Source organism: Fukomys damarensis, unplaced genomic scaffold, assembly GCF_012274545.1.
Source record: "Fukomys damarensis isolate Sample0158 unplaced genomic scaffold, DMR_v1.0_HiC HiC_scaffold_33, whole genome shotgun sequence".
In the NCBI taxonomy this organism is placed as follows: Eukaryota; Metazoa; Chordata; class Mammalia; order Rodentia; family Bathyergidae; genus Fukomys; species Fukomys damarensis.
This window is the reverse complement of record NW_022900945.1, coordinates 53,520,117-53,541,810: the sequence shown is the minus strand read 5'-3', so window position 1 is coordinate 53,541,810 and position 21,694 is coordinate 53,520,117. Positions and strand designations below refer to the sequence as shown.

Below are 21,694 nucleotides of genomic sequence, written 5' to 3'. Positions count from 1 at the left end.
CAGCCGGTGTCTCCGCAACAGCCGCCGCCGCAGCAAGAAGAGGAGCGGGAAGGCACCGGAGCTGGCACCGGGGCGGGGCACGGCGTGGGGCCCTGTGAAGACCCTTTGGAAAAGCCTTTGGCGGCCGATGCACCCTGCTGGGACATGGCTGAGCTCCTCAAGGCGAACCTGCAAGAGACGCGGCCTCTGAGACAGAGCCCAACTCTCCAACAGTGGGAAACGAGCTTGGGGATTTGGCCTCAAGTCAGCAAATCAGCCTGGCCTGTCAGGAATGGGTGGAAGCAAAGGAAACAAACCCAAAACTGGGGTTTCCAGCGAGCGAACCGCGCCCAGGGCAGGAAACCGCCTCTGCGGAGAACCAGTGGTTTCCCAGCTTCTGGCTAGAAGGAGGACCACCCAGGTTTTCCAAAGTGGAAACTAGAGGGTGTTGCAATAGTGTATCTGCATGGTCCAGTCCAAAATCGCTGGGCTGTTCTCCTTGCCCGCATTTCCCTTCACCGCAGACGTTCAAGTCTTGGTCTCGGTTACTTGCATCACCCTTGTTTTTATCTGTCAGCAGATGACTGACCCGAGTCCCCTTCTTGCTGGAGCCTCACTGCCCCTGCTACAACTAAGGAAAGGCCCGATGTGCAGAGAACGGAAAAATTCCTGTCCAGGGAGCCAGCAGACCTGGGTTCTAGTCTCAGCTCTCCTGCAATCCTGCTGTGCAACTTGTCAGAAGTTACACACGCCGGGCATCCACGTCCTCATTAGCACCCCGAGAGGTCGGCCGCCTTGATGCTGAAGATGCTCCCCAGGGCTCCTGCCACATCCACCCTCCTCCTCTGTGCCTTCGACTCATCCCCGCTTCCTTCCTTGGGCCCCCTGGACACTGACTTACCAGACGCTGGCTCCACGGGAAGACGCACTCAGTTCTCCAATTGGAAGGTGACACTTGCTGCAGGCAGGCAGTGGACTGAACCGTGTGCAGCTGGGAGAACCTTTTATAAGATGACTGTAAAGCTTGGGGTTGGGAGGGGCCCGTTTCCCAATCCACACGCTCAGCTGACACTCAGCACACAAGGAGTCATCACTCAGGTAGTACCGGAGGTGGTGCACGTGGGCACCCAAGTCACTCCACACAGGTGCCAGGATTGCTGCGGTATGTTTACTTTCCAAACAGGACACTTCCTAGCTGGGAGGGCTGCTTCTGTGCTTAGAGAAGGCCTGGGGCCTGAGGGAAGAGATGGACCCCTTCTGAACTCTTCTACACTTTGCACACGCGTGCGCACGCACACACACACACACACACACATTGTCCACCCACCCTTCCCTGTGGAACCATCCCCTTGATAATGAGTAGCTCACTTGTTATCTTGGTTGGTCTCTCTGGCTTTGGTCCCTGGCAGTTCAGAGTAGGCCGCAGGCTACATGTTAAACCCACTAGGTTTTCATCCAGGTAATCCCAGGTGAAGCTCAGTGCAGATGAGGGGTGCCTGTGGGAATTCCAATGGTAATTTCGCTCTGTTGCCAGAGAAAGGAAGGAAAACCCAGGCAAACTTAAGGGACCAGCGAAACAAGAAGAGCTGTGAATGTAATCGGGTTGCTGTATCCCCATAATACAGCCCTAGCGCACCTAGGAGGAGATGGTGGGCAAAGGCAAATGGAAAACCAACCTTCAGACCCTGTTTCTGACCCCTGCCAGCTCCATCTCCCTTTGAAGACGGGCTCTCCCTGGGGCCTTGACCCCATTGGAAAGAAGATAAAAGAATAAAGAGATGGAAGGGAGGTGGGGAAGGACGAATAAAGAGAAAAGGAAAGGAGGAAGGGAGGAAGGGAGGGCAGGGTGAGCAGAGAGGGGACGGTAAAGGAAAGGAGACAGAAGAAGTCCTCTCTGGAGGCTCCAGTGTCCGCGATGACTGTTCCTTTTGGAATAACTAAGAGTCAGAGCTCACTGTCTCAGGCTGCTTCTTAGCCAACGCAGTTGGCAGGCCACGTCCTCCAAGGTGAGACGTGAGAGAAGCCCACGACCAAGAATCCAAGCGCTCATGTCGAGAGAGGTGAGCCGGGAGCAGCGGAAACACACAAGGAAAGGCAGGTCGCGAAAGACACCCGTTCTGTTTCGTGTGGCTTTGGCCTGGTCAACAGGTTGCCTACACCCAGAGCACCTCCTGACAAGTCTGGATGAGACAGTCCAAACAGTGAGGCGGGAAGGAGGTGGTGGAGCAACGAGATGCAAAGTTCTTTTAAAAAGAGTGAAGAAAAAGTCTTGGTAAGAGATTTAGCTCAGTGGTTCTGCCACCTGCCTCCTGCCTCACAAGCACAAGGTCCTGAGTTCAATCCCCAGTAATACACACACACACACACACACACACACTCACACACACACTCACACAAAGCATCCTTAGGAGGAGTGATTTGGGCAAGTGGCTACATGTCACACTGACCAGCCATGACCTGGGATACTAACTTACTTTACCTATTAATCAATTCTCATCAAAGGAGAGGTCAGTGGTATAACTTGTATAGAGAAAGTTGATTTGCAATAATCTTTTCTAGCATCACTTTTTTGAAGTGCCCTGAAGGAACCAACCCATTCCTAAAGGAACGTGACCTGGAAACCCTAATACAGTGGCCAAAGCCCCCCCATGCACACACAGGCTCACCCCCACCCCCATGTGATGATGGTCTTTGGCAGAGATTAGTGTGTTTCTTGATTCTCTACTCAGGCTCAAAGCCAGGATTTGAGGATCCGGGGGAGATGGGCTCAGTGACACTGTCCCTGTCTCCTAAACTCCCCAGCCCGAGCTCCCCTCTTTGGTCAGTGTATAGAATCACCTGGGATTATAATAACTGGAAAAGTAGGGTGCCTGTACATGGGACTTCAGAATGAGTGCTTTAGGTGATCTTCTCCCCAATAATAGAAGAGGAGAATACTTGCAGGAAAAGCCGAGAGAGCTGCCTGTTGAGGTACTCACAGCCTCCTGTCCTCACACCGTTCCTGCCTCTCCCCTCGTGTGAGCTTGTGTCTGGCACACTGGTCTCAGGCATGACTTTTCCCTTCAATTTTGAAGTTCCCAGATCCAGAGCATTAAAGGAAATATTCCCTGGAAGTCTAAGCCAAAATGCGCTTCCCAGACAGATGTCTTTAAGTGCTCACTTGCACTTAAAAGAAGGGAAGGGAGATGGCTTAATGTCAGGGTGGGGAGCAGGGAAAGTGAACAGAGCATAACCAGGAGGCAGGGACATCAGAAATAAAAAGCTTTATTGTTGCAGAGAAGAAAGCTTCAGAACTGAATTTCCACACCTCGTGCGCCAAGAACTGTAAGAGGGACAGAGGACATCAGAGATAGATACCACAGTGGGTGAACAGAGGCAGGCGGGAGAATGTCAAAGCATCTCAGAAGTGCTCCTGCTGGAAAACAGGACAGGAGACTCCTCGGGCTGGACAGGTCTTCTGCTAATTCTGCCGCTTGGTGCTCTTCGTGGCCCAGGTCAGCAGCAGCCCCCAGACTGTTGGCCACCGCTACCACCACTGCTGCCACAGCAGCCACTGCCACCTCCACTGCTGCCACAGCAGCCACTGCCACCTCCACTGCTGCCACAGCAGCCACTGCCACCTCCACTGCTGCCACAGCAGCCACCGCTACCTCCACTGCTGCCACAGCCAGAGCTCTGGTGTCGGTGTCGAAGTCGAAGAGATCTGCGGGGCTTGTGGTGGCTCAGGCAGCAGCCACAGCACCCAGAGCTGCAGCAGTCCCCGGAGCTGGAGCCACAGCAGGAAGACACTGGAGGCGGACAGGGGGACTTGGGTGGGCATTTGGGGGGGCACTTAGGAGGGCACTTGGGAGGGGGCTGACACTGCTTCTGGCTCTGCTGGCAGGACATCTTGGCAGGAAATGATTGCGCTGAAAGACAATATATAGAGGTTTTTAATTCACTGAGTCCAAGGTAAGTTTCTTACATTTAAAAATGGAACTATGAATTAGCAAGGTCTACCTCTACAGTGATCAGATTTTAAAAACCAAAGACGTGTCTCACACACACACACACACACACACACACACACACAAATGGTTTCAACCTAGGAACTTATACTTTCAAATTAACCCCTTGCAACTTCAAAAAGATGCTGACCCCTCACACTGTTCCTCTACCTTCCACCCCCTTCCCCTTCCAACCCCTACCCCCTTCTCCTTGTCTTTCTCCAAGACGGTTCTCAGCCTCTACCCTGGGCCTCTTTTCTGCCTGCATCGTCAGCAGCAAGAGTCCACCCCAGTCCTGGCCCCCGAGATGTGCTCTACCTGGCTCACGCACTGGAGTAGATCACCCAGGAAGGACTGAGGTGGACTGAGGCACTGTCGGAAGCTCTCGCCTTTTATACAGTTCCCACCTGGCCTGGTAACTGGCCATGCATCTATCACAAGGCCTGGGTGACACCTCGCCCTAACACCCCAAGCACCCAATCCCTCCCTTCAGAAGCATCTGAGGTATTGACCCGTGAGAAGGTCCCCCTGGGATTGCAGGCCTCGGAGACAGCCGTGGAGCCTGGCGTGCTGCTTACCACGCCTGTCAGTGTCACAGGCAGCTCTGCTGTGCTCCTGTTTCCTGAGCGGGGCCAGTCTGGTGCTAGACCTCAGCGGGTGAAGAAAAAGTTGTGTTTGCTCCTTGGAGTAGGAACTGGACAGGGAGATTCTCGACGTGGAAATTAAATGGTCCTCTTTAGAATAAGGCTAGAGATCCAAAATAAAATGCCAAGCCCAGGCCAATCATCTAAAATGGCTTTGTTCCTTGTCAGATAGTGCCGTAGCCTGCACTGAGAATGCCTGATATCCCAGTGATGTTATTTTCAGCAGGTCTGATGCAGACGGTGTGGGTGGTTGGACTCCTGTCCCTGTCTGAACTTGACACAGCAAGACTCACAAGTAGCACAGATTCAGCATGAACAGTCCCTTAGAATGGGCTGCAGAATCCCAGGAATGACCTAGGTGCCCATCTATGTGTGATACTAGACAAGACAGCTTTAGTGGACCCAAGGTAAGGTGGCAGGGACCGTGGGAATACTGGGAGTGGAGCTGGGGAACTAGACTCATCTGGAAGTTGCCAGAAATGAGGCATCAGCTCTCATCTCCCCTAAGGCAAGGGCTAGAGAGATCCTTTCCTTTCCTGTAAATGGCCTCAGAGGGAGATTCTTCTCTGGATGTGGGACAGAGGGTGGGAGCTGGGGTAGGTGTGGGGGGAGGGGGAATGCACACAGGTTTTGAAAGCCCATCCTCGAATCCAAAGCTTGTTTTTCCTACAAACACTATTCTGAAGGGGAGCTAGTCTCCAGGAAGTCATCAAAGTTGGCTTGTTTGGAAAAGGTAGCCAAAATATGGCATATTAGCAATGGATTTTGCATTGGGAGAACATAAGAGAAGAGAAATGTACAGAGCCTCAGTTCCACTCCGGGTTACATGGGTACAAGTAGGAAACATTGTGCTTCAGTCACAGTCCAGAGTCTGGAGAAAAACTGTCCTGGTCCAGCTTCCAGCTTTGCTCTCTCACCCTGAGGCACATCTCCTAATCATCCCGGAAAAATCAGTATAGTAACAAATCTTAGCTCATTACGCAAGGTTGAGGTAGCAGGATCATCAGTTCAAACCCAACCTCGGTGACTTAGTGAAACTGTGACTCAAAATTAAAAAAATTTTAAAAGGCCTGGGGAGGTAGCTCAATGCAAAGGCCCCAGGTTCAATCTCCATTACCCAAAAATTTAAGAAGAAAACAATTTTTCAAAAAGGCACTGCAAAGTCCTCTGAAAACAGTGTGGAGCTGTGAGTTCAAAATGCCAGTCTAAAAACAATGTATATCGATGTGTGAAAGCATCACATGGTAGCCCATAAGTATGTACAATTTTGTGTTGTATTCATCCATTCTAGAAAATCAATTAAAAAGCTGAAGTATTTCAAAAATAAATAAAAACGGTGTCATCTCTGTGAATATCCTTATTTTTGTGAGAAAATGTATTCTAAATTTCAAGTTATTGATATACCTATGCTGGAAACCAAAACTGTTTTTGGAATACCAAAAATGTAGCCCTAATCCTTTCACACAGCAAAATATTTGAGTATTTATTTGACACTGATGGATACAATTATAAAGAAAGCACACTTATTGTTAAAAAAAAAAAACTAAAGATCACTCTATAAGCCTATCCCCAAGTTCCTATTAATATTTTACTATTTCCCTTCCTTTTTTCTAAACCATGTGTAGTTTTGTAATGATCTGTGTTTGGTTCTGAGTTTATATAGTCTTGATGATAGTACATATAATAGTTTATCTAACTTTTCACTTAACATCGTAATGTAAGCATCAGTTTGGGGGAAGCATTATTTTGGGTGCTACAAAAATTTTTGTGGAGGGCAGAACCTCTTTATAAGCTGCCCAGCATTAGAGTGAGGGCCAGCTTCTGGGTTTGAGTCCCAGCTCCCTGCTCACAGTGGCCTGTTCACTGTCCTCTCTGCAAAATGAGAGTACAGGAGTGTTTATTCCATAGGGCGATTGCGTATTACATGCATTAGTATCATTAAGTTCTTGGCACAGTGCCTAGTACACAGTGAGCACTCAATGAATATTAAAATGAACCCCCAGTGCTGTGCCGCTTCTCAGTTTCACCTCTCAGTTGGCAGAGTGGGTTTAGATAAAGACCACCAGGTAGAGACAGACAGACGGCCTTGGCCACAAGATATCAGGGGCCTCCCTCGTCCCTCCAAGCTGAGAAATATAGAAAAGAATGCCAAACACAGGCTCAGAATTTCTGGAGGAAGCTCAGTAGCAGCTAAAGGAGTCACTCACCTAATACATGGGTGTGATGGATTTGAAAAGGAACGATTCTGTCCCCCATCACTTACAGCCATCAAGGTCTGTGGGCACCTACCTGACTACATGAGTAAGGCTTTTGAGTTTAGAAACCCCCAATGATCTAAATTTTAGTGCTTTGCAGGCAATAGATGCTCGGTTTTAATTTTCTTCTGAAGTTGAACATGCTGCTCAGAAAGGAAAACAGATGCCACCAGCAAATCCAAGCCCAGATTTTCATTCATAAATTCCAGGTATGTCACGGAAGGCTAGGACATGGAAGAGACCAATCTGGGTGGGCCAGGAAACCGACATTCTCCAAAACCTCACTGGGTCTAAGGCACAGCCAGGACCAAGACTCAACTGAAAGCACATGGGAGACGGAAGGAGACTCAGAGGAGGAGAGGGGCTCGCCCTGAGCCACACAGAATTCCAGGCAGACCTAGAATGCAGTCCCTGGTATCAGCCCTCTCCCTATCATGGACCTCTGTCTGGCTCTTGAATAATAACATTTCTTCTTCAGGTGTTTTTGGGTGGGTAGCAAGCTCTATTTTACAGGCAGATGACCCTGAATATCTGTGAGTTCTTCATCCATGAATTCAACCAATTACAGATCAAAAATACTCAGGAAAAGGGTTGCACTTTAGTAAACATGCACAGCCTCTTTCTTCTCTTTGCTCCCTGGCCGTGCAGTATGACAACTATGTGAACAGCATTTACACTGTACATCGTACCAGGTATTCATCTGGAGATACCAGAGGAGATAAACAAGCACATATGCAAATGCTGTTAATAAGGGTATATGCAAATACATTGACTTTAAAGGACTCAGAGTCCCAGGACCTCCCCTTGAGGACACCGAGGGATAACTTTAATGTGCTTATTAAACATGGCCATTGAAACTGGCGTGAAATACTAATAAATGTAGCCTGAATCCCATGTTTAGGAAAGTTAGATGCAAGTCTTCTACTACCCTCAGTGACCAGAAGTCGGGTATCTGTGCCTGAAAGACGGAGTCAGGCATTATCAGGGAGGGGTCACTTGGCGGATCCCCAGAATCCCTCCCAGGAGGCACCAACTTGATGACTACCGCACAGCCCGGAAGTTCAACCCTGTTCCTGCCTCTGACCTTATCAGTCCTGGGACACTGATTCACGGTGCCTAACTCACCAGAGGCTGAGGACATCAGTTTACAAAGAGATACATGAGTCTCCAATGTTGGCCTGACAGGTACAATGTCTTCCTTCCGTAGGAAAATTCCTCAAAGTAGTCAAGTCATGACCTGCACATGCTCGGTGAGTACAGAGTTGTGCAATGACCTTGAGTTGTACAGGTGAACAAATCCCAGACATCCCCATCAGGCCAGCTAAACACTGCCCATCCAGGACAGATGGGACAACCCTGAAAACCTCTGTTCCCTGGTGGACTTTCTCTCTGCTTCTCTGCACTGACTTTGACCTGCTGGGGCCCAGGACAGCACATCATCTATGTGCTGATCCAGAATGGAACATCGCTTTTTATTCAACTCATTTTTAATGCTTACTATTGCCCTGATATTTTCTTTTGGAGACCAAATGATGTGCACCTTGCCCTATACACACACACACACACACACACACACACACGTCTAAACCTGTGCAATATCACCTTACACAGCAAAAAGGACTTTGTAGATGTATTTAAGTAAAGGATCTTGAGCTGGGGAGATTTTCCTGGTTATGCAGATGGGATCACTGTAATTACAAGAGTCCTTTTAAAGGGAGACAAGGTCAAGGTTAGAGAGAAGGGATATGACAACAGAAGCGGAGGTTGGAGTGAGACATTCTGAAGACGGGGGAAGGGGCCATAGGCCAAGGGATGGGGAATTTGGAAAAAGCTAGAAAATGGATTTTTCCCTTGAGCCTGCAGAAAGAGCAGAGTCCTGCTGAAGCCCCAATTTTAGCCTAGAGAAATCCATGCCACTTCTGACCTACAGCACTTTTAAGGTTAATTCTATGCTATTTAAATCTACTAAATCTGAGATTATTTGTTACAGCAACAATACCAGACTAAGTACACATACTTAGTTCTGAAACAAGCCTTAAATGTTAGAATGTAGCTTAATCAATTAAAACAGGGAATGGGGTCGTTTATTAGTACGTTGTTCCACTGGGGGCTGGAATTGAAAGTTATCTTATCCGATGAAAAGGAGGGTCCCCAGGTGGCCCTGGGGTTTAGAGGGTGTCTTTGGGGTTAAGGGAAGCTCATAAGGAGACCACAGGGAGAACTCACGAATGAACAAGGCTCCTGGACTATATTATCCAAGATATGAGGGTGACAACGGTGTCCAGAACAGGCCCACCTCATGGGGGTGCCATGAGACAGTGCCCGTTAAACCCTTGGCCCCAGACCCAGCGTGTGGACAGCACTGGGTCCCTGTTAGCCCGTCTCATTTTTGTCAATGCCACTACCGTCTTCATCGCTATCAGCGAAGACCCAGATGAGGCAGGATGGTTTCTCAGGCATTCTCGGGGCCAGCTTTGACCCTACAACTCCCTGATCAGGTTTACACATTCCCAAGAGTAGGGCAATGAACTTTGAGCCCATCAGAGGCAGCAAGACCTGCTTGCGTCTCTTCCCAGGAAGACTGCTCTTTGTTTCACCTATGGAGAGTCTTTTAGCAGTTAGCAGGTGTCTTTGCATTCCTCCCTTCATTTGAATCTTTACAACAACCCTGTGGGCTATAAAAGAGTAGTTACTGCCTTGGTAATTCAAAGAGAAAATCAATGTTCTGATGTGCCAAACAACTGGCTCCATCACCTGGAGAATAAGAAGAGTAGCAGGCTTCCAACCCAGCTCTTCACATCCCGCACCTCTGTTGGGTCCTAAACGCTCACTCTTAACATCGCAGTGGGCTTTAGCCTGGCGTCTGTGTAGCTTCGGGAAAGGGGTGCCCAGACTGAGCCCCTAGTGGGTGAGGCGTCGTGCACCTAAGCAGACTGTGTTACTCTTCTGGGAAGGTGCAATAGAGCCTCCAGCGGGGCTTTCCTCTTGGCGCAAGGGAAGGGAGGGCTAACCGGAAGGGGCGCTAGCAGTTCCGGTCTCCAACACCAGAGCTCTCTCCTTGCCTCCAAGAAATGAATGTCGAGACGCGAGTGCAAGCAGGGACACCAGAGGCTGACTGACGGCTGGGGGTGGGGGGACACGTGTGGCCCAGCACCTCCTGGGAAAGCTCCTCCTCCCAGCTGTCCGGGCTCTAGGGAGGTGGGTGGCTCCCAGCCAGCTGCAGCGGTTGGTCGCGGCGTTATCTCTTCAGCAGGGAGTATTTCCACAGCTGGAGCCCGAGGCACGGATGCCCAGGGAGCCTCCAGAGTGAGTAACTGGAGAAAGGAGGATTGCTTCTCCTGGAGAGTAAGTAAATATCCAGGGCGGGGGACTCGGGAGTAAAAATAGCCCAGCAGGCTCCTGGAAGCGCCTGTGCTGAGGCATCTTGTTTTCCCAGCTGGAGAGCACAGGTGGCGGGAGGCAGGCAGCAGGGAGGGAGGGCTGCAGAGGCGCGGCCGTCCCAAAGTGAGCTGAGCTGTCCCCTGGAACTGTTCAAGGCCCCCCTCTTTACCAGCAGCAGAGCAAGGGCCTCTGGGGAAGGTTTTCAGTTCTCACAACTTCTCTTAAGTACTGCAGGGAACCAGGCGGGGACCAGGCAGTGAGGAGGCAAAGACGGCAAAGCCACCAGCGCTGCCCACCGGGTTGTCAGCCCGGTGAGGACACAGGTGCCCCCCTTGGGCCGCAGTGGGAGCTGACTGACCACGGGGACAAAGCCTGTGCGCAGTGGGTTAGGAAAGCATAGGGCAATTACAGGAGCGCAGACAGTGTGGCCTTTCCGTGCATGTATCCTGTCTGAATACATCTGAACATTTATAAAGCATGCGTAAATCATCATCAAAAAGCCTGGATGAGTCTGTTGAGATGTTAAGAGCAACCACTTCCTGGAGAGGGATCGCAAGCATTTCTTTTTCATTTCGCTTTCCTACATCTCCTAATTTTCTGCACCAAATGTGTATTACTTGGACAACACATGTTTACAGCACAGACACTCAAACCGGAAACAGACCGAGTGGATCAGAGAAGGTTGCATAAAATGGCACTTTTTGCTTTTGTATAATGTTCTAGATGCTTTGCGTTTCTCTGGCTCCAGGCACCTGCTTGGCGCTGGAGGTACAAGGAAGAACTGCGTTATTCACAGCTGTGCTGCTTCCGAGCTCCCCTCCCCTCATCTGTCTGCACCTCAAATGCCTCCGCTCGCCTACCTGATCTCAGGTAGCCCGACCTGGCCACGGGCTGGCTCAGGAGGGCCCGTGTGCCACCCATCTATCAAATGTCCAAAGCGTGGAGCTAGGAAAGCACCGCAGCCCTGGGAAGGAGAGCTGGAGGGAGACAAGCAGAGGGAGGGCGGCATGGAGGCCCAGATAAGATCACTGAGGCCAGGGGCCTGGGGTGCATCCTGACTCCAAGCCCTGGGGCCCACTGGGGACCAGTCTCGTGAGCCCTACACTTCCTGTGTTCCTCGACACCTGTGGGCTGCCTCAAGTTATGGCTTACAAAGGGAAGGGACTCGGTGTTTATTGAATTGAAACAACCATTCCAAAGATAACTACTCCTACCCAAAGATACCGTCTTCATTCTCCAGGTCCCAAAGCTCAGTTGGTCACGTTCACACGACAGGACTTAAAGAAATTTAATTTAGTTTTGTAAACTGGAGGCCTCGTTTCAGGCTAACAGGACAAGCACGGTAAAGGGAAGGAAGAGAGAAAGAGAACAAAGAGGCAAAGGGGGAGGAAGAAGGGAGGAGAAGGGAGGAAGAAAGAACAGAGACGGGGAAGGAGTGACACCGAGTTTTCTCCTCCTCCCTAGGTGCCTTTCTTCTTCAGATCGTAGTGATTCTGCTGATAATTTAAAACTAAGTGAATAAGGGAGAATGTGAGCCTCACTCATGCAGAGGAGAGGTGCTCGGGACTGCTGGCAACGCGACTCGCGCCTTTAGGTTGGAGCTGCTCACTCCTCCCTCCTCCTTTGGCACGGATACCACCCACCGTGTGTGCCCGATGCGAGACTGCACTTGGGCTTCCCCAGGCCTGCTCCGTCGCCTCCTACCTCTGCAGGACAAGCAGAGTATGACTGAGTCAGGTCCCAGGCATCTGAGCAATTTCACGGGTGCCTGGAGGCTCTAGGCTAATGACAAAATGGCCAGGCATTTCCTGCTGCCCTCGTGCCAACCCTTTCCACCAACGAACACGGTAATCAGGGATGGGACTCAGCTCTAGGGCTGTGGACTGCTCCATCCAGGACATTCAGGCCTAGACCTTCCTCCTACTGTCCTTTATCTGTCCTCCGGCCCACACCTCCTATTTCAGTATCCACAGATCCTTTCAGTCCAAATGAAACCCACCAGCCCCATAAACAAGAGGCACCAATAGGGAGGGGAACCCAAAAAGAGTTAAAATGTGTCATGTATGTGATCTGAACACCCACAATAAAAGTAGTCATTATAGAATTCAATCCCCGGTACAAAAAAACAACTAGTCATTATCTATCACAAGCATGTACTAATAAAGAAGAGAGAGAAAGAGATGTGAAAGAAAAACTTTTCACGGCCCCTCTACCTCCCACAATGGTGCCTAGATCCTCCATGATTTTGCACCTCCTTCCTTCCCAGTTTTGCATCCCCTGTGCTGTGTGGACACTATAACCACGTGAAATTACTGCTGTCCTTGAATACACCTAGAACCCCTTCTTCCTTCACCCTTCCTGCTTCTCAGGCTCCTGTCGAGGTCTGTCCTGCCTGCCCAGATAGACCCCAGCCCTCGTCCCTGCAATGCAGAGCCGCCTTGGCAGGGTCCTGAGCTGCGCCATACTCACCATCGAATCTCTCCACGTTGGACCCCAGCAGCTCCCCACCTACCCTGGAGAACATCAACATGGGGGTGGAGACCCCTGAAACTCTTATCCCTACTTCTATGCAGAATTCCTTGCCCTGGATTATTAACCCTGTGTGTCCTCCAGCCCAAGCATAGAGCGCATAGCATTCAGCAAATATTTGTTAGGTGGAGAAAGAAGGAATGAAAGAATGAGAGCTTGCTATCATTGTCATGGAGGGAGGAGGCCACAGGGCCAGCACGGTCACTGTACAGCAAGTTCTGACTTTGACTCAGCCTGAATCAGTTGGAAACTGTGGCTGAAATAATTTCTCAATGTGCTGCCTTGGTCTCCCTGGGACACCGGGCAAACACTGGAAGTCTGGATGCCTCATTAGATAAATGAAGTGACACCAAGTCCTTCTGGAGTTATTCTTGGACTCCTTAGGTCACCAGAGTCTCCAGAGATCTGACCCAGCCCTCCTCACCTGGATAAGTATCCCCTCAACCACCACTGCCCAGAAGAGTGCCAAGGAGCCCAGTAGATCTTGGGAAAATCTTAGAGGAAAAGAGACACCTGATTTCAGCTGCAGATTCCACACTTCTAGGCAGCTACCAGAAGGGAGCAAGAAGCTGACCTCCCCTGGAGGATCCTAAATTCAAGACCAGCCTGTGCAACTTAGCTATTTAGAGAGCTTGTCTCAGAATAAAAAGGTCTGGGCAGGTAGTACAGTGTGAAGGAAGAGAAAGACATTGGCCTCCTCTCTCATAGGCTTGGTTACCATTACTCTATGGCAGTCCTGTAGAGAGGCCACATCTGGAGCTCCGCCAGCTCCTGGAAGATTCTGTTCCTAGGGCTTATGGGTTCTCTCAGCTACAGAGAGCTTGGGCCCTGAATCAAGCTCTTCATGTCCCTAACAAAGTTCATCCCTGTAGGTTTCTAGTTCATTAGTAAATCCCCAAGACCCAGAAGGTGCTGGGAACATGGCAGATAGATCATTAAATTTGGTGCAAGAAGGAAGAGAGACAGGAGAACAGCACAAAGGAAGGATAGGGCAAGAGGGAAAAAGGAGGCTGAGCCTGACATGATTGAGCCTGCTGCCCTGGAGCTGGCTGAGGGAATGGTGTGAGCCGCTGTGAGCAGCTGGGCAGCCCATACAGAGGCTGAAAGAACTTCCTGCCACAGCACCCACCCCACTGACCCCTTCCAGGCCCAGGACTCTTGGACACAGGTGCTCATTTACCTGTGCAGAAAGCCTGAATCAGAAAACTGCACAGTCCCTGGCCGTTCCTTCAGGCACCTCGCAAACACCCTCACACCTTGTGTTCTGACTTCCTCTCAGCTGTTTCCTGCCTGGGGCCTCTCCACGCACACCTTTCCCCTGAGGGCCCCTAGCACTGTGGGGGGACCTTGTCTCAGGAGCACCAGGTACAGCGCTTCTCACTGGGAGCCAGGAGATGGAAGACGACGCGGACGCTAGGACCGGCGATGAGCCATTGTATCTGTCAAGGGGAAGACGGGGCATCTGAGCAAAGTAAACCCAGTGAAATGCAGAGGAATCTGCTCTTGACTCTCAGCTCTGTCACACCAACTCTACAACCTTGGACATGTCTCACTGCTTTTCTGAATCTCAGTTTTTTCCTCTATAAATTAGGGGCTAATGACATGCTATCTGACCGGATGATATCATATACAACAAAGCACCTGGCGAGACAAAAAGTACTGTAAAAATATGAGCTAATAATAATAACAGTAATGACATACACATAGTCAAATAATGATGATTGTGATAATCGAGGCCAACCCATAAGTAGTGTCATCCCTCATGTAACTCTGCAGCCTTGCATGACATCAGTGGTCCTGGGACCAGAGGAGGTGGAAAGCTGGGTGTCAGTGACACTAACAGGCATGGTTGACCCCTACCTGGAAGACAGTACCAAGGGCAAACACTATCTTTGCCCAAGGAGTATAAGAGAGCAAGAAGGAACCTGACAGCTAATCTTCCCCATTCTGCCTTGACCCAGGGGAGTCCTCGGACTCCTGCAGGGCGAGCCCTCCAGTCTCCCCACTGGCTCTGCAGAGCCTCAGGAACCAGCACGTCAGGTGAGGTGGTGCTTGGGCTAGGCAGTCCCTGGGCCTCTTTAGAAGAGCACAACCTCCTGTGGGCAAGGAAGAAGCTGGAGGAGGAGCTTAACTCTGACCTCACAGAGAGGGCCGCCTGCAAACCACATCTGGGGCTGCTACTGGAAGGCCAATCCATCTGTTAACCATCCAGTCCTCAAAACTTACTAAACGTGACAGCACATCGGGCACTGTGCCGGACCCTAAAGACACAGATAGTAAGAAAGCACAGCTCTATCCTTACGATACCCCCACTCTGAGTGGGATGAGAAGACACGGAAACAACTCCAGACACACTCAGCTACCTCATCTTTGACAAAGGAGTCACCCACCCTCGCTGGAGGAAAGACAGTCTCTTTAATAAATGGTGTTGGAAAAACTGGATTTCAACCTGCCAAAGATTAAAACTAGGCCCCTATCTTTCACCATGCACTAAACTAAAATCCAAATGGATTAAAGATCTAATTATTAAAACAGAAACACTACACTTGCTGGAAGATAACTTAGGCAGGACTCTTGAAGATATCAGCGTAGGAAAAGACTTTATGAACAAATCCTTGGTAGCACGGGAACTAGCACAAAGAATCAACAACTGGGATCTCATCTTTTTAAAAAGCTTCTGCATTGCAAGAGAAATCACCAACAGAGCTAAGAGACAAGCTACAATGTGGGGGAAAAATTTACTGGCTGTTCCTCAGACAAAGGTCTTCTATCTAGAATGTATAAAGAACTCAAAAATTCAGGACCCCCCCAAATATAAAGACCCAATTCAAAAATGGGCATCTGAAATGAACAGGCATTTCTCAGACAAAGAAGTAAAAGCACCAAAAAAAATATGAAAAAATGTTCAACATCACTGGTCATTTGAGAGACGCAGATAAAAACAACACTGAGATTCCACCTCACCCCAGACGTAATGGCTGCTATCAAGAAATCAACCAATAACAAATGTTTGTGGGGTTGTGGGGAGAAAGAAACCCTTCTCCATTGTTGGTGGGAGTGCAGACTGGTGCAACCACTGTGGGAGTCAATATGGAGATACCTCAAAAAACTAGGATTAGAGGTTCCATTTGCCCCAGCCATCCCTCTGCTGGGTATCTTCCCAAAAGAATTAAAAGAATCATACCACAGCAATATATGTACACCCATGTTTATAGCGGTACAGTTTGTCATAGCTAAAACTTGGAAACAGCCCAATTGCCCATCACCTGGAGACTGGATAAAGAAGATGTGGGTTTTTTTTAATAAAATGGAGTGTTAAGGAACAAGACACTAGAGACATTTATAGCTAAGTGGATGCACACTGAGTTCATACTCTTAAGTGAAGTTAATTAGACACGTGTAAATATCGAATAGTTTCTCTGTTATATAAGACTAAAAGTGTAAATAAGGATCAAATTGTATAACTGATAATGTGAAATAGGAAGAAAAGATCTAAAGGAGCAGGGAAAGTGGGAGAAGTAAGGGAAAGGAAAGAAGGGAAAAGAAAAAATATGTGAAAAAGAAAAAAATGTCTTTGTAAACAGGGCAGGGTGAAGGGGGTGAAGAGAAGGCAGAATGGGGAATGGAGAAAAAATAAGAACCAAGACACATCATGTAAAGGTACAAGATCCCAAGGATGAATGTAACTGTACTGTATACCTAAAATGTACCAATAAACCTAATCTGAAAAAGTCATACACGTATCGTCCCGGCACCTCGGTGGTGGCGGTGGGTTAGGTGTGAGAAGCTGCCCTTGGCCTGACGGGGGACACATGATTTCTCACCAGCACTGGTATCTGCCCTGCACCCTCTCACACGGGAGCCAGAAGGAGTCCCTTTTCCACCTTCCGTTATCTGAGTGACCTTGGGGAAGTTGTTCAGCTTCTGGAGACCTCTTTTTCCTCATCTACAAGACAGGAACAATGATGGCTTTTCATCGATTCACCAAACCAAAATTATTTTATCTTTTTAGCAGCAGTTGTGTGCCAGGCTTTGAGAATGCAGCGGTGAGCAGAGATTGTAGGCCCTGTTCTCATAACTGAAGGTTTTCTGGGAAAGACATTGCGCAGGGACACGCCATTAGGGGCAGAGCTGTGGAAGGGGAAACCCAGGCTCCTGCAGCGCTGCTGGAAGAGACCAGCCAGCCTCGTCCTTCCCACAGAGATGCTCCGGGCCTCCCGGCAAATGCTCGGTGTGAACGTGCTGCTTATGCTCAGAGCGCTGTGCAGACATGAGCTGGTCTCTGCTGCGGCAGCGCCAGTGCCCTGCATCTGCGTCTGCCAGCCTCACGACACTCGAAGGAGCTTTAGCGATGCCATCCTTCCCTTGTGAATGTCCCCACGTCTCTCCTCACCCTCAGGCAGGACCTTCGGACTCTCTGGCCCCTCTCAAAATCTGTTTTCCGTAACCATCTGAAGCTTACAGTTGAGCACTTGCCTCCTCCTGAGGCCTGAATTTGTGTTGGGTACCCCCTCAAGCCAAAGGGAGCAGGAAGCTGCGGTCGCGAGGCTTAATTCCTAAGAAGGGTCCCAGACAGTGGTATGTGGTGGCCGCTCTGGAGGTTTGGCCCTGGAGGAGGAAACTGCGGTCTAGAGCCAGAATGGAGAAGCAGCTGGCCTTGGGTCACACTGCTAGAAAGCGTCAGGCCGAGAACCTGTGCTTTCTAAAGTTCAGCTCCTTCAGTAAAACCGCACATGCTGCAGAGAGGAAGAGCCAGAGACTCTGCGACCGGAATCCGGTCTCCTCCGGCCAGGGGGGACCCAGAGATCCAGGTGCAAACCTGCCTTCCCGAAACGCGGTGCTGGGATGAGTCTTGGCCTCTGCCCAGGCCTATCCAGTGACGTCACCCTGTCACCGGCCTAACAGCTTGAGGGCACACACGCAGATCTGAGCAAACCCAGGAACCCACCAGGCTCCTGCTCCCTGGAAGCGACATCATTTGAGGAGCGCCCCCTAGTGGCGCGTTAAGAGAACCCAATCTTTGAAGTCACTCCTTTGAACGTCAGGTCAGTAGTCTTGGAGAAATTCGTGCCTGAGCCTCAGCTTCTAAGTCTGTAATGATGAAAGAAACACTACCCAAAGATTAGAGCTCGGCCTGATAGAGAATGAGATGGCGGCTCTGAACTCACTAGTGTGGTGACTGGCACATGGAAGGCATTTAGTGTGTTGCCTTCCTGCTCCTTAACCCTTCCTTTTATAACAATGATTCACAGTACTTCATGGAGCCTGTTAAAATGAATTCAGGGTATGAGGTGGACAAGATACACTGAAGTTGAAAGCTGTCAGGATAGCTCTGCTAGCAGTGGTTCCTGTTTCTCTGGGTCTGAGACCCCTTAGCACTTGACCCTGTCAGAGCTTGAGTCCCTCACCCCTGCGTCTTAGCTTCTCATCTGTGAAACGAGAAGTTAATAACTCAGCAACTACTTATTGAGTTTCCAATATTTTTTAAATACCAAGTATGAGACTGAGAGAGGAAGAGAGACTAAAAAAGGACAGGCGTGAGAGGGGACGAGAGGGCGTCTTTGACACATAAGGACAGAAACTTGGGTGTGGATGCCACGGAGTGTGTGAGCAGCCGTCAGAGCTGGTGGTGAAGAATGTAGACTTGGGAGCTGGTGAGTTGGATCTGAGTCTCAGCTCAGCCTTGGGAAGGATTTCTAACTTGTCTGATGCTTGATTCCTATAAAATGAGGGTGATGAAGTCAATCGACAGGGTTGCTGGTCTATGCCCATATGAAAAAATAGAAACTATTTCTGTAAAGACATGCCTGGCTTGGGCTGTGGGGGGGTAATTTATATAAAACATAAATTAAAATTTAACATTATCTGTAATATAGAAATTTATTAAAGCACGTTAAAGTGCCTGGCATAGAGTAATCACCATATAAACATTTCAACTAGGTGCACTATGCAGAAGGCAGACTATAACTGCATGCTTTGTAAAGGAACACAGTTGATTCTGTTTGGGGCTGGCAGTATTACATCAGGTCTTGAAAGAGTCTTGCAACAAGCAGCAGCAGCTCCCTGCTGTTTCATTCATCTCTATCACCAGAGCCCAGCAAAATCTCTTAGAAAATGAGCGCCGACTTCTGGACTTGTGTTGTAGATTGTCTCCCCCTGCTGCCCCAGGAATGTAATGCAATTTGTACGCTCAAACTTGGCTAGAACAGACATGTGTTAAAATACTCTTCCAGCAAATTTAGAGCTGGTTCTGGTGACTTGGTCAAATGCATGCTGTGGCCGTGAAATGAGAAGAACAGTAGAAAGGAGCAGAACTGGAAGAAATATTAAGCGGAGAGACTCGCAGAAGATGGACAGATTAGCTACCAGACCTGCCATAACCAAGTACCACACAATGGGTAGCTTGCACAACGGAGATTGATTTTCTTAGGGTTCTGGAGGCTGGATATCAGGCTTTAAGGTGCTAATAGGGTTGGCCCCTTCTGAGGCCTCTTACCCTGGGTTGCAGATGGCCAAATCCTCCCTCTGGGTCCACGGGGTCTTTGTTCCATGATAATTTTCACTTTCCTTTTCTTATAAGGATACCAGTCATACTGGGTTAGGACATACCCTAATGATTTTGTTCTACTTTAATTATCTATTTAAAGACATTATCCCAAAATATGGTCACATTCTGAAGTACTGGGATTGGGACTTCAATGTAAGAATTTTGGGCGGCACACAATTCAGCTATAGTAGGAGAGGGGCACAGCCTCTCTGGGGAACCAAAACTGATCACTGTACTAACACAGATACCCATGGAGAAGGGAAATAAACATGAGGATTAGGTAAAAGTAGACTAAGAACCCTTACGCATACACAGCCTGTGAAGAGTTCAGCAGACTTTGGAGGGTGGATGGCGATTCTGCTGAGGCCCCAGGGGGCAGAAAACTTGGCAATTTCTAGGCGATAGGTTTTGTAGCTTTTTTTTTCATTAAGTTTATTGGTACATTTTACATATATAATATGGTCACACTCATCACTGGGAACTCGTACCTGGACATGACGTCTTGGTTCTTGTTTTTTCCACATTCCCTTTCCTTCCCTCGCACTCGGTCACCCCTCCCTATTTACAAAAACTTCTTTTCTATATTTTTTTCTTTCCCTTTTTTCCTCCCCCCGCCCCAGCCTGCTCCTTACTTCCTTTTCCCTTTTGGATCTTTTCTTCCTATTTTACACTATTTATTATGCCTTTTGGTCCTCATTCACACCAGAAAAACCACTCGGTACTTACTGTGTGTCCTATTTATTTCACTTAAGAGTATGGCTTTGCAGCTTTTGCTGCTTGAGCACCGAGAAGCTAATCCCATCACGCTGCCTCTCCACAGTATCCCGACATTCTACAGAAGCACCCCGGCTTGCCTGGTGTGCTTCCAGCTTACGGAAAGACAGCAGAACCAGTCCAAAGACCCCCACTGGCCATTCCAGTAAGACTGCATAAAGACTGCCTGGACTCCTAGAAACTTTTTCTAAGGAAGAAATTCCCTGGGCTTGATATCTTTGTGGAAATATTTATGGCTCTTTTTTTCCCCAGTGAAGAGGGTTTATTTTCCTTGCCGCTCAAACCAAGTAAAACACTCAGGGAGACTGGAAGGTGCCCTCAGGAAAGTGAGATGGACGTGTCGTATCCTGTTTGGATGCTTGGTGCTCTGCAGAGTCAGAGGCTTGTGCTAGAACAGCTGCCCAAGTAAAGAACAGCGAGGGACAGCATGGAAGGTCTTGTCGTGTGTTCCTGAAGTTTAAAAAGAGCTCCTGATTATACACCAGAGAGGAAAGGCACGCAAAAGAAGCCCCTTCAGCGAAAAAGAGAACATGCCGGAAAGTGGAAAACACAACACCCCTTCCTCCCCTCTGCCCACTCCCAGGACATGAGTGTTAAGACTGAACTGATAAGGTGGCAAAGTCTTAAATTCTGCCAGACTGAACTCTTTAACCCCTTAAGGCTATGGTCTGCCAAGGACGTGGTTATGGCACAGAAAAATATATCGAAAACATACGGTTTTAAATATTGAGTTGATAAATGATTCTCCATCTTTGAATCATCTAGTTCAAGCTTTCAATACTTTCTTTTAAGAGTTCCTTTCCCTCTGTCTCAGAAATTACTGCTCATCACATATATGATTGCTGCCTCTCTCACAGGTTGAACTTCTCCACCCAAGAATCCACCCATGGGTTATTTTCCTTAAAAGTCATCCGTACTAGTTCTGTATATCTGTCAAGAACACTGTGCTCATCTATGATATTTGTAAATTGATACCACAATCATTTAGTGAGTTAGTTTTTCATATATGTATAATAGCTATTATATTTCTTCACTTGTACTGATTTATAATAAGTCATATTTTCTAATTCCCTATAGTTCGGCTTGGTTGGAAGCTTTCCCTGTGCATTTTTAACCACTGCTCAAAGACTAGTGGATAACTTTCTTAAATAACTCTTGAGTGATACTGTGACATTCATTTGTAATCTATGCATAGCTATACAATCTTGCTCATCATTTGAAAATATTTATTATGTAAATCACATGCAATTTCTATGAGTTGAAATTCATCCATGAAAAAAATGTAGATAAAAGTTGAGTTTTACCTAAAGTTGCGGTATCATAAAGTTTCATGTTGCTGATCACACTAAAATATGCATTTTGTCATTGTATTATTGGGCCCCAGATTATCATCAATCATAAATTAAATACATAAAACTTTAGAAACAGCTAAATTTGAGAGTGAGAAAACTTCAAAACCTGTAAGTTCTACAGGACTCATCAGCAAAAATGGGGAAGTAAGGACCTCCAAAATCTCTGCATAAAAGTAACGAAAAATGGCAAAAATTGTCAGAAGCACTTTTTTTCCAAACTCTAGATGCACGTGTTCAATAAAAATAG

The 21,694-nt window shown here is 48.4% G+C and overlaps 1 protein-coding gene across 12 annotated transcripts in view; it reads right to left on the bottom strand.

Annotated features, from left to right (window-relative positions):
* Window positions 1–2,983: 2,983 nt before the first annotated feature.
* LOC104863342 (late cornified envelope protein 5A-like) overlaps window positions 2,984–21,694 on the bottom strand; it is a 343,203-nt gene continuing 324,492 nt past the window's right edge. For 11 of the 12 annotated variants that reach the window (XM_033758180.1, XM_033758181.1, XM_033758182.1 and 8 more), the window contains one exon: window positions 2,984–3,887. In XM_033758180.1, coding sequence (XP_033614071.1) covers window positions 3,475–3,867 — 393 coding nt within the window. In that variant the 5' untranslated portion in view covers window positions 3,868–3,887 and the 3' untranslated portion in view covers window positions 2,984–3,474. Of the gene's footprint in view, window positions 3,888–4,543; window positions 5,526–21,694 lie in introns of those variants that run through there. The other variant, XM_010625717.3, reaches the window with a different exon arrangement.